Source organism: Dermacentor variabilis, chromosome 3 (assembly GCF_050947875.1).
Source record: "Dermacentor variabilis isolate Ectoservices chromosome 3, ASM5094787v1, whole genome shotgun sequence".
Lineage (NCBI taxonomy): Eukaryota > Metazoa > Arthropoda > Arachnida > Ixodida > Ixodidae > Dermacentor > Dermacentor variabilis.
The window spans coordinates 47,957,297-47,970,377 of NC_134570.1; the positions used below are offsets into that span (position 1 = coordinate 47,957,297).

Consider the following 13,081-nt stretch of genomic DNA (forward strand, 5'->3'; position numbering starts at 1 on the left):
TAGTTGCGATTGCTCGCAAACCTGCAAGGGTCTTCTTTCGGTCTTCACGTCGTGGCATGCCAGCGCGACGGCGAGGCGTTTCGCAATGGGACCTCACTCACGTGACGACGTCGTCGCACCTGACGTTTCATTTTCCGCCATTTTTCCCGCCCCCCCCCTTTTTTTCTGCCTCTCCGTTTTCATCGCGTTTCGAAACGGCGTCGGGCGTCAATACGATTTTCGACGCATATCGGGTTAGCGCCTCTGCGAGGCAGCTTCTCCGCCGAGACCCTCTCACTTCCTCGAACGCTTCTGCGCCCGTTGAAGGAACGCCTTCTGCTCGTACATACGACCAGCAGACGACACGTCGTCCGCTTCTTCTGCTTAATCCTCTAGCCGGTTGCGTAACGTGGATGTCGCGCATGGCTGTGTTGATGGGGCCGGTGTCTCCTGACGGGCATGACTTTTGTCGCTGCTGTTTTATTTCTAAGCTGTATCCGGTGTCTCCTTGTTAGAGAGCGTGTATGGAAGACTGTAGCACCGGCGCGCGGAAGTTGTGTAAAACCGCGCTGAGCATAGAACGTTTTTTTTAACGATTCTTATTTCAAACCTTTCTTCCCTGCATGCGAAATCGCAGGCGTGGTTTGCCTGATGTTCGTGTGAGCCTGGTCGCAGCAACGATTTTATTTAATTTTTTTCGCGCATGCGGCGAGAATCATTTCGTAACCGCACGGTTTCTTGCGACCAAGTATATCACTGAATCTCGCGTTATAAACCTTTTTCTTTTTTCGCGCCGTTTCCTCGCAATGCCGCGTTATGCAATGTTCATGAAACGCCGCGATGTACAAGCTTGACGCATATGGCGTGCGAGTATGTGTAACGCGAAGAAGCCCTCCATGTTTTGTATAACAATATATTTCAGTGAAGCAAGAAACAACACGCGGGTTGTTTATCTCTCTCTTCATCTCACGCGCAGGCGTGAGATAAAGAGAGAGAGACAGGCAGACAGAGTGAGAGAGAGAGAGGAATCTGACAGCCGGTGTTGCTTCCAGTGGCGCAATTTTCGCTATCGCTACTGCACGCATACGTTTCCATCGTGCGGGGAAAGTGAAGGGGTTTATATATAAACGCTTTCACTTGTTAGTCGCTTGTCGTGAAGTGCGTAGGCAGACAATCGTTCCCCCACGTGTTCGTTTCAACAGAGGCCTGCGCCGCGCGCCATTCTGCGCGTTTGAAGGACGGTCAGCGCATCGTCATCGCCGCCTTGCTAACAGCTAACACAGGGTAGCATGCACTCGTACAACGAGCTTACGTACTACGTTATCGCCGATTTGTCGGACAGGCACGTAATTGCGGTATGTTGCGAATCGCGGCGCAGAACGTGGCAATTTGAATGCGTAGATTTCAACACGCGCGTTGAATCTCGAAAATCTTTCACTTTACGCCGCGCTGCAACCTGCAGATTTTTACCGATCCCTTCGCACCGCGCCCTAATCGGCTCCGCCGCCATCGCGACCACGTGACCACGCTGAGCGGCGCTGAAAGTGCGGCGCACTTGCTGCATGCGCGGGTCGACGCGGCCGGCCAGACGTGCGGCGTTTGGCCAAAAAAAGCCGAACGTGGGCGCAGAAGGACGAAGCCCCGGCCGACCGAATCCGCTACCGGTTCCGCTGCCCCCCCCCCCCTCTTTTCCTCTCTTCCGGGAAGGCCGCCCGCGTGCTTCCGCCATCCATGGCAGCAGCTATAGCTGCTGCTGCTGCTGCGCGGTCTATATTCGTGTACACAGCGCTGCAGTCGCGTCACGAGCGTGCGTTGCAACGCCCAGCGCGATTTCGTCGCAGAGCGCCGCGGTGCCGATGCCAGGTGCTAATGGCGGTTCCGGTTTGCAGAGCCGAATCTCGGCCGGAGAGCTCGTGGCGTCGGCGGGCTACTCCGCACCGCAGTTGCGGAGTTTCCGTCCCCGAATCGGGTCGATTCCTGGATTATTGTAACCTTCTTTTCTTTCTGTAATGCTCGAAATGGAAACGTGAATGATCGATTCCCGTTGCATTCCGAACGATTGTAATTGCTACGAAGTCTTATTCACGCGCAGTCGCGTTCTGTCTGAGCTGCAACATTGTGCCCGCGGGTGAAACGGCTCCGTGGCTGCGCGGTGTCGACGATATATGGAAAAAAATTTTAAGTAAACACCGTTCTGATTGCTGATATTTAGTAACCCGATTTCCTGTACGTTACGGGAAGCTTGACAACCCAACCGAAAAAAATAAGAAAGCCGCGTTACAACTCATATTGAACGCGACTGTACGCCAACATGCATGCTTCGCACGTTTCATGCCGCAGGGCAAACTTTACCAATTCAAAATATATCTATGAATGGAGTGGGAATGGAATTGTGAATGTATTGGAAGTGCGTTTAGTCCGAATTCCTCGGAATGGATTCGTTTTTCTTGAGTGTTGCTTTGCACTGGAAGCGCCGCGTACACGTATACAGGTACGCCCAGAAGTGTTCAGACATTCCTGTGTAAAAATCCCAGCACGGCCGCTCCGTTACAGGAGAAAACGTGTGCACCCACGTATACCCATCGTCGAGATCGAAGTGCAGTCCGACTCGATAATACAAAAAAAAAAAAAAAAAAAAAAAACGATTTCCGCGGAGCCCAAAGATCACGCTTGCTGGGGTCCCCGAGGCAGGTGCACCGGGAGCTTTTTATTTATTTATTTATTTATTTATTTATTTATTTATTTATTTATTTAATTATTTATCTATAGATACTGCATCCTCAATGAGGCTATTGCAGGAGTGGAATGAACAACAAACATTTATGAACAAGCTTGCGCGAATTGTGTCAGTGGTAGTGAACGGATGTTGCCCGGTAATGAATTCCAGACCACAATTGTTGATGGAAAAAAAAATTGTATATTAATGGAATTTTTGCGGGCAAAAAGGTTGAGATATTTAGACGCGTGGTGACTCCTCGTAGATGAGGGTGTGGAAAATGTCAAATAGTTATCTAGAGAGGAGAGACGAGGAGGATAGATTAGCATGTGAAGGAATTCCAGGCATTCAAGCTCGCGACGTTCTGCATGAGTAGTGAGACGAGGTATAATGGAAAAGAGACGACGAAAAGTTCTTGTCATATCTCCTACAAACAAAAAGCACTGCCTTTCTTTCTTTATTTTTTTTGTACACTGGGGGTCTGTATGGATTGAATAAAGCGCAGAGCTCTCAGTTGTATATACGATTCGCTATATCGAGCGAGGTGCGAACCAAGCTAAATAAATTTGCATTTCTTAAGATTCGGATTCACGGCTCGATCAATGCGTGGTGGGACATATTTGCATGCCGACGCTACCCTCGTAGATTAGAACGGGAGGGGGGGGATTTAAAAAAAATGAAAAACGTTTTACGGTTTTACGTTGTCAATGCTCTTACCTTTGGCACTGCCTCGGGCATTTCAGTTCTCGAAATTGAATTGAATTGAATATATCTTTAAAGGAATGATGTTGTCTCTATACATCATTTCTATAACTGATGTAATCGGGAGTGAAATTGACAGCCCCACTGTGCGATTCAGGGTCGCGCGAGATTGCTAAATGAATCACAAGGTGCTTTAAAAAAAATAAAGGACAAGTTCGGCGTGTCTCAGTTTGCAGTAAACCGACATTTAATTATTCTGTGATTATAAGGACTTACGTACTAACATTTGTCGCCCTGATTCTCATTGATTAGAGTCGACAGCACCTCGGAACAAAATTATGCCACTTCGACGCTTTTATCCGACATTCCTTCGTAATTTGTGACTGAATGTTACGTCAGAGAAAGATGATGAAAACAGACCGAGTAAGCAACGGGCGCGTGGGCTTTATAAAGCCAGAGCACGCAGTCGTATGATCCCACAACGCGTCCCACGCGTACCTTGCGGTCTGTCTCACCGCACGGCCTTTCAGGCTATCTGCGCATACAAAGCGTGCTTCTCGGCGAAATGAAAAAAAAAATAAACTAATAAAAAAAGGATTAGTTTTTGATAGATTTATTGTGTTCATAATTTTCCGTCCGTGTCGTTGTCTCCCTCGCTAGGTTAGCGTTAGCGCGGTTAAAAGCCAGCCCGCCTACAACGTTCATTGTTCCCCGAACCAATATATCGCCGCGACGCACATTGCCACAGACGGAAACATTGCCATGGACGTGACATGACGCTTGTCCGTCATGTCTCGTGTGTATATATATATATATATATATATATATATATATATATATATATATATATATATATATATATAACCTAACCAGATGGGTTAGGACGCGACGATGATGTTTTTGCCTTCGCTGCTAGCTCGTTCTGCGCACAAGTACTCTTCTATGCACGACGCGAGTTCTTGTGATGTATCGGCGATATCGTCGTGGCTTATGCTTTGCCGCTTTACCGGACCGTTCGATCTGGTGCATATAGCGTGTACGCCCTCATTGTGCACGCTGCATTAGCAGCAATAGAACTTCCGTTGACGAATTCTTGGCACTCTATATAGCGGACAGCCATGCGGATCGCGTCAGCCATCGAGGACCTGGAAGAACGGCCTCCCAGTCTCCCTCTGCGCGCTTGGCGCCGGCTAAGTGGGACGATCACGTAGAGGTTATGACCTCCCCTGATCAAGGAGACGCCTACCCCCGTCCGTATTCGGAAGCGCGCCTTAACTTGATGAGCTTCAAGTTGAGGCACGTTTCTTAATGCGGGAGTTCGAGACACTGTTAACCAGTAGGAATGATCGTGAAAAAAAATCTCTTGTTTGGTCAAACTGACACGGTTTGGCGATCGTGTACGTAGACAAAGTGACAACTGTTATGTTTGTTCGGGTAAAAAACTTAAAGAAACTGAAAAAAAAAAAAAGCAGCCCAGCGCCGCGTGATGTTACTTTAGGTGGATTTTGTATTCCACGTTGCAGCGTCATAGCGAGACTCGGTAAATACACCTCGGGGGCGTTTTTTTTTCTTCTTTTTCTTCTTCTTTTTGTCGCCGGTGATGGTACGATCGTCTCCTACAGAATATGGTGTCAAACATTCCTGAAAGTCGGTGGCAACAAAATGATGAACCATTAATTACAGTGCCGTATGTATGCGTCTGGCTTCAAGCTAAAGCGACGCCCCCCCCCCCCCCCCTTCTTTTTTTTCGCCCATCATCGCTTTAATCTTAGTGTTAAGCACAAAACAGCACGAAACTACAAAAGAAACCTGTTGTTGTATTTGTTGTATATGATCAGCTTGCGGAAGTGGCAAAGCCGTTTGTAAGCGAAAGGGCGAAGTTTAGAGAGATTCATGTCGTCAATCATTCCTACACTAGCCGAACCGCACCCGTAGACACTTAGCGCGAGATTTCGCTCTATAAATTTTTCCGTAAGGAACTCTCTTATGCTCCAGCTGATTTTCCCTATTAACTCGTGACTTTGGCGAAGTCGGCGCTGACGTCTCCCCCACTTGCGTATGTGTCTCTCGACGCTGGTTTTTGAGCGAAGATTTCTTTGTGAATCTCCGTCTCCTAGCGCAGCAGCACGACGATCTAATCATTAAACCACAATATTTGTTTTTGTTCTTTTAATGCGTAAGCATTCCTATGCCTACCCAACGAGTAATTTGTCCGTCCGTCACGTCAGACGAATGCAATGGCTCATGTAACCCCCTAAACTGTGGCTCATGTCCCCCGCAAGCAAGCAAGCAAGAAAAGAAAAAAAGAAAATATGCAGTGAATCATAAATATGCAGTGACTGAGCAAAGTGAAGCGAACTGTGCGTGCAGTCATTGAAATCACCCATACAACACACACAACAACATGCGTTTCAACAAAGAGCAAGCTCAAAACAAGCATCCGAACCATCAATCATAATAAAGCATCGCATACCCTCCTCAGCAATTGTAACGGTGGTTTTGCGACAGCTTCGCTGGACGTCCAGGGTGATAACGACCGATAAAAGTTGATACGGCTCGGATCATGTTCGAGAAGGTTGATGACGACCGACCGATGAGGGTCGGTAAGGGCTGGCTTACGCTGTCGAATAAAGTTTCGTAACATTGATAATGACAACGGGCTTGTGGGGAGATAAGACCGCAACGTGCTTACGCATACTTAGACAACTCCCGGAAGTGTTTCTGCGTGAATTTTTCTTTTGAGCACTAGGACATGATCGCGCGGACACTTCTACCGCGCCAACGCCGGCTAGCTTTTTGACATGACCGCCACGCGTGTTTCGCATGGCGTAGCGCGGGTGCGCGAGAGCGCATGCGCGCGGGTCGCTTTCCTTTACGCCAAGGACGCAGGAATGAAATGGGCAAATTTATAGCAGTGTGATTAACTTCTTCACGTAAGCTTCGCTTCACGTATATTCCAAGGCGTACGTTGGACCTGCATTTTTACCCGCCGTGGTTGCTTAGTGGCTATATGGCGTTGGGCTGCTAAGCGCGAGGTCGCGGGATCGAGTCCCGGCCGCGGCGGCCGCATTTCGACGGCGGTGAAATGCACTAACGCCCGTGTATTTAGATTAAGGTGCACGTTAAGGAACCCCAGGTGGTCCACATTTCCGTATTCCCCCACTGTACGACGTGCCTCATAATATGAACGCGATTTGGCTCCAGACAGGCACTTACTCGAACCTATACACACGTATTACATCGCACACACCCCCACAGCCTACAGGGACGAATGCACAAGTGGTGCGGCGTCACATCAACCCTGGGCCACATCAACCCATCAACCCGTTGTGTAGCGTGGGAGTGCACGCTACACAACGTGAAGCACCACTACACGAACACCGCGAGGGAGCAGTGGGAGGCACTGCTGTCCAGCTTGGCCCTCGACGACCAGCTCAGGCTGATCCAGCTGGAGAGCTGAGAAGATGCCAAGAGCCAGCGGAGCCCTGGACTATAGCGGCCGCCGAGCATTAGCGATTATTCTGATTATTTTTAAAATAAATTTTATCTATCCTGTCCTATCGGCAAGTAAAACCGCGTAATTTATGTTTTCATTAAATCTGCATTTTTCCTGTTATTTCCTCTCTCTCTCTCTCTCTTCTATTTTGCAGTCCCACTAATGACCTTGCGGCTCCCGGACTGCACGACGCCTACGCGTACATCACCGCTTTCATCCCGTATACGCGATGCGCGCTGGCTGGCGGCTGTTTTTCTCCTGCGCTCACCGGTCGTCCGCTGTTGTCAGCGCGCGCTGGACGTCGAATTTCCGCCGCGTTTCCGCTGCCGCGTTGCCCGAATAGCGGTCCGCCGCCGAGCCCTGCCGCCGACCGGCGCAAGCGGAGAAAGGGGGCGGCCGGCGGCCAGAAGGGCGTTCGCGATATGGTGCCCGTAGCACGGTGCTGCTGCTGCTGCTGCTGCCGTCGGTGTTGATGGTGGGAGGCATTCTGTTTTATTGTGACAGCAATTTACATGGGCACTCTACGCGCATTTCTGCCGTCGGCGTGATGTTCCGCGTAAAGTCCAAGGGCGATAACGTGTCGCTGCGCGTCGTATACGCTGGTGTGCGAGCGAGCGCGTGCGAGGGTGAGCCGACGATGGAGGCCCGTTCTCGCGCGCACGAGGGAGGAAAGTGGGGAGGAAGCGCGCCGTCTTCCGTCGCGCGCGAGGCACTGTGGGAGGAGAGGGGGCGTGGGGCGTTCTACTCGGACGGTTGCTGCGTGGGGTGCGGCCGCTCGAGCCCCATCTTCAGAGGGATCTGCGATGGGGACACACTGCGCCGAGAGCTGATAGCTTCGTGTGCGCTGTGCTTTTGACGCTTCGTTCGCGTCGAAGTGAAAGGCAGCACGAAGGCCAATTCGCTCGCCGCGGCTGCCGCGCTTCCAGACTCCAACGTTTTGAGAGCGAGTTTCCGCTCGTCCAGTGAGATGTGTTCATGTTTGCTTGTACGTGCGTGACACCATGCTTGTTAATTTACTTAGTGAGCGAATGTCTACAAGTTTATACGGCCGTTAAAAACTGCTGTCCTTACTTCGTATAGATGCCTACTAATTTGCTAGCGCAGCGCAATCGACGCTTGGTCCTTCGGGCGATACTAGGACTATTTTTTTGATACGCCATCATTATGAGTGTCAAAATGAAAAAAAAAAAGAATATTCACGAAAAAAACTCCTCTGAGGGGTTGTATAAGTATGCGTGAGCATTGCGCCACTTGCTCACCTCGATGCAGCCCGGTGTCGTTATCAGTGTTACGGAACTTGATCCGACCAGTATGAACCCTTATCAACCGTTGTCGGTCGTTATCAAACTTATCGGAGTAGATCCGAGCCTTAACAAATTATCGGTTGTTATCGACCTTATTGGACTCTATCCCAGCCTTAGTAGCACCTGTCGGTCGCTATCAACCTTATCGCAATTGACCCGACCCTCATCAAATCTTAGCTGTCCTTATCAAGCTTGTCTGGCATGATCCCACTCTGATCAACTCTTATCGGTCCTTATCAACCTTGTACTTGATCTGATTCTTATCAACTCTTATCGGTGGTTATTAACTTCATCCGAATTGCTCTGACCACTATAAGCCCTCATCGCTCTTTAGCACCTTATCCATCCGCGTTGAACCATTATCAACCGTGATAAGACCAATCTAACCCCTCATCAATCCTTATCATCCTTATGAACTCACCTACTGCTCATTGACCGTCGCCAGCGTTTCTCCTTTCGAATTCCTTCCGTTTTATGTATTAATTCCTTTAAAGCGATTCGTCTTACGTGACAGAGGGACGTACGGGCGGGTTTTCTCGTTGTGTAGGTATAGAAATGCTTACACATTTAAAAAAAGCGTGTGAAGTGTGGCAAGCCGGTCACTTGATAGAGGTAGAGAGGAGGTGAGAAAGCTCATAAAAAGCGTGTGCATATATATATATATATATATATATATATATATATATATATATATATATATATATATATATATATATATATACCGCAGATCCGTGTTTAAACCGCGTTCACCACATGACAAAGAGATGTTCAGAAGCTCACTCGACAACACGTCCTGCCTGTTCGAGGATCGAAGTGCGAACTGACGGTGGTCCGGAGCATGACCACCTTCGGTTGCACTTCGCTCCTCGAAGAGAGGGAGGCGGTACGCGTTATCGAGTGGGCTCCTGAACAACGCTTTGCAATGTGGTGAACGCGGACTAAAATCGCGGATTCGGGGACCTCAAAGAGGCGCGACGTAATGCTTAACGCATTGCTCTTGCATTTACCTCGAAATCGCTACTGATTCATTTTTTTTCCTTCATTTTTCCCGGGCAGGCGTCGAGCGACCGACGTGGTCGATTCGTGTGTCACGTCTGCTCCGCTGCCGCATGCGCGCACAGAGCGGTGCGGCTTAGTGAGCGAACGGGCGTAGCTGAATATTCGAGTTGATATTCAAGAGGAAGAAAGGCGCTTGCGTGAAGTCTCGTGAGTGCGCAGAGCGGATATACGGTGCTGTATTCGAGTTCCCGAATGGTTACCAAGGTTACCATGCGCATGCGCGTGGACGGGAGATGACTAGATCGTGGGTTAAAATGAGGAAATTCGCAGGCATAAGATGGCGTCAGATGGCACAGGACTATAGATCACTGGGAGAGGTCTTCATCTTGCAGCGGATATAAAATAGAGTGATAATGGTGATGATGATTATGATGATGATGCAGTGAATTTAGCGTACACTGCCAGTGATGTACCTCGCACGAGAGTTTTGGCCTGCCTGTTGTACACGTAGCTGACAGCTTTAGCTGTTCCGTGTACACATTGCCGAGGGTATAGAAAGGAAACCCGTTTATTAGCTGCGTGCTGCTGTCGGGTGGACGTCAACATTACCCTTTCACGAAACTTCCTCCGTTTTTGTGGATATATTCACTGAACTGATTTGTCATATTTATTGTCCTTGCGCTTTAAGTTGTCGAATAATTCGGCGTCTCTGTGGCGAACTGCTGTAGCCTCGTGGTTACATCAGATGGCAGAGTTACCGCCCCGGAAAGGCGTTGGTCCGGCCGCGTTCGTTTTCCGGGCCAGAACAACCTTTCTTTCTTTTTTTTTTTTTCTGAACTGCGACGCTTTCTTTCTGAGAAACTCGTTTTTTGTTTCCTTCGTCTGTGTAACTTAGTGCTGTACTGTCGGGTGGATGACGGTTCTTCGCATTTGTGAAACTTCCTCCATCTTTCATGCGGGTTTCCGCAGAGCTTATTTGCCATTCGTATTATTACCATTTACGATACCGGAGCCAGAGACTAGCGCAGCATAGCTGGTGGCGGTGTCTTGTGGCATGGAGTGCTTAACCGGAGCTCTCAAAATTATCATTTGCGTGAACGGGCTAATGGCCCTACGTAGGTGCTTGCGCATAATCGTTAGTTACGTAGTGGTTGTTTCGACCACAAAGAGCGTGACACGCACGCACGCACGCACGCACAAACAAACAAACAAACAAACAAACAAACAAACCGTTCATGTCTTCCATGTTTCCGGATTCCGTAAACTATTGTTGTGAAAAAGGCGCTAAACCTTTTAGTCGAAGTAAATAAAAACAACTATGGTACCTTGCTTTATCACGCAGAGCATGGTGCTCTACGTGATAAAGCATGGCGCAGAATACTGCGAGTCTTCTTGCGTGGGATATCATAACTCTAGCTGTAGCAGTCACTGCTTCGAAAACTTTGTGTGAAACTAATACTGTCTTTTCCTTTTTTTTTTAACGTATATTCTCATCACCAGTGCGTGTGCACATGTAGCCAACGCTCTGTCATCAAGACGTTACAGGATGAAGGGACTGCGTACGAAGAAAAAAAGAAGTAACAAGGCCCACAGACCAAGAAACGCGGTTCTCTCCTTTTTAGCGATGCTACCGGACTTTCTAGAAAAGTGCGTGGTTCTGGAAGGGATATAAAAGCCGGGTATACGGTGTACGTGATTCCTCTAAGAGCACCTTTTTTTTTTTGTCCTTCTGGTTTCCTCACTTCGTTTCTTTCGTCCGTCTGGCGAACATCCCCGCCACGGACTGGTGCTTTTATTTTTGCTTGTTTCGCATCCTCCAGCCCTTTGCGGAAGAACACCTTGTTTTTTGGGGCATTTCTTCATTTGGCCCGTCTCCTTCTCCCCCCCCCCCCCCCCCCCCGTGTCTCATTTCATTTCACCGCTCCTTCCGTCGAAGTCTTATCCATCTCTCCCACTCGTTCGCAGAAGCAGGCTGCGTCTCTCCAAATGCGTGCAGCACGCGTACAGCCTCGTATGAAGACAACTTTTTTTTGTTGAATGCAGTAATGTGCATAGCCTAGTACATGTACAGGCGACGTTACTTTCGCTGTTAATAATAAGCATGGTTCTGTCTCCATGCTGCTTGCCAGGTGTGCAGTTGTGTAGCGCGGACCCGGCGCCATAGTCGCGATGGTTATAGGATCCTGCACTGCTTTTAGAGTGGAAATGTGTAATACTGTTTGTGTAATGAAGGAGTGAAATAATCTAACGAGAATTATGCGCGTCGCGTGCAGCTTAGCGCGTGAACGACAACTGGAAGGAGGAAGAAAGGATCGTCCGTTCGTCCTCCGTTAATCCTCCTCGCATACACCTCCGGTTGTACGTGAAATGATCGCAATAGGATTAGCTCCTTGAAGTAAGGAAGGCCTGCTCTCTCTCTCTATATCTCTCTTTTTGTCATCGTAACAAAATATGTCAGCGCGAGCAAAATACGAGGACAACGAAAGCGACGGGGCTAACGGTATTCCCGCGTAATTTCGCTCGTTCTTAATATTATTATTTTTTTACCGTGTCGTCTCTGTTTTGATCGTGCTGTTAACTTGTTACCATTTATTGTCAACAAGATCAGACCAATGCATTTGCCAGCGCAGTACTAATATTTGCCGGTTCATGCGTGTATACATACCTTGTGTGAAGAAGGAAACGACGCTCTGTTAGGTCAGGGACGTACTATACTCAAAAGAGACACGCTCGCGAGCGTTTGATTACAGCAAACAGCGCGATACGAGTATATTCGTATTTTGTCGTTGGGGCGAATCGGCGACAACATTGCTGCGCGGGCGACGGGTGCGATAAGGCGCGCGCTCGGGGAAATGATGGCACACAGAGGCCGGCACCACCTGCCATCTGTTTTGCTAAGGGCTTCGAGCTGTCGCCTGTATAAAGCACGTACAGTAAATACGTCCAAGACACACGTACAGCGCACAATACAACAAAGACTCGGGCACACGTCGCTTTGCGACTGTAGTCCACGTAGCTGCCGCGTAACGTTTATTCGCGGAGAACAACCTACGTGTGCGCGAACATCGCCAGGTAGAAAAGAACAACGAAAAGAGAAAAAAAAAAAATCATTACAAATCACACTCAAGATATTGCAATTTTTTTTCCCGTGCATTCCCAAACATACGGAAGGCTGGTGAACACGAGAACCGTAACACTTGGTATCTTTAGTGCGATTCGTAGGTATCTCTTGTTCTTTTGCACTTTTGGTGATCGCTTGCTGATACGTGATTTTTTGTTTTGTTTTCTATAAACACGAACAAACGTTACGGCTGCTACACTTAACCAGCGCTCGCACGTGTGTAGTACGCCGTCCACACCTTGTCCGTGTTACCTCTCCTTTCCCTGTATACAAGTAGCCAAGTAGCCGACAGCGTAGGCCGGTTCGCGTTGACGATTCGCCGGCGCGACCCGTGCAGTACAGCTTCCTCTGCACTGCACGCAATTCGGTGTGACGCGGGAGAGGGCGCTCGCTAGTGCCGCCTGCGCCGTCTCACTCCTCGCTACCGAAGAGTCTGCGCTGTGCGAAGCGCGTAAAACAGAACAACAAAGGAATGTGTAGACCAGGAAAAGAGAGAGAGAGAGAGAGAGAGAATGGAATAAAATCGAGGAGGTCAGTCGGCGCGTGCGGATGTGTGCAGTCCCTTTCAGTCGATGAGGGCAGTGCGGTTATAGCCTCTGCTTTTTTTTCAGGTGGTGCCGAAATCACCGACGGCGCATTGGAGCCTCCTAATTAGTGGCTGTTGCGTATATACTTCGACGACCCCGAGTTTGGGAGCAGATCATCGACGCGCTCCTTTTCATTTCGGAAACTGTCGGGAAAAAAAGAAAGAAAAAAGAAGAAAA

The 13,081-nt window shown here is 48.9% G+C and overlaps 1 protein-coding gene across 1 annotated transcript in view; it reads left to right on the forward strand.

Moving 5' to 3' along the window:
* LOC142575550 (mediator of RNA polymerase II transcription subunit 15-like) overlaps positions 1–13,081 on the forward strand; it is a 44,666-nt gene extending 31,585 nt beyond the window's left edge. The window contains exon 4 of the mRNA XM_075684979.1: positions 12,929–13,081. Within this exon, the coding sequence (XP_075541094.1) occupies positions 12,929–12,972 (44 nt within the window). The 3' untranslated portion in view covers positions 12,973–13,081. The remainder of the gene's footprint in view (positions 1–12,928) is intronic.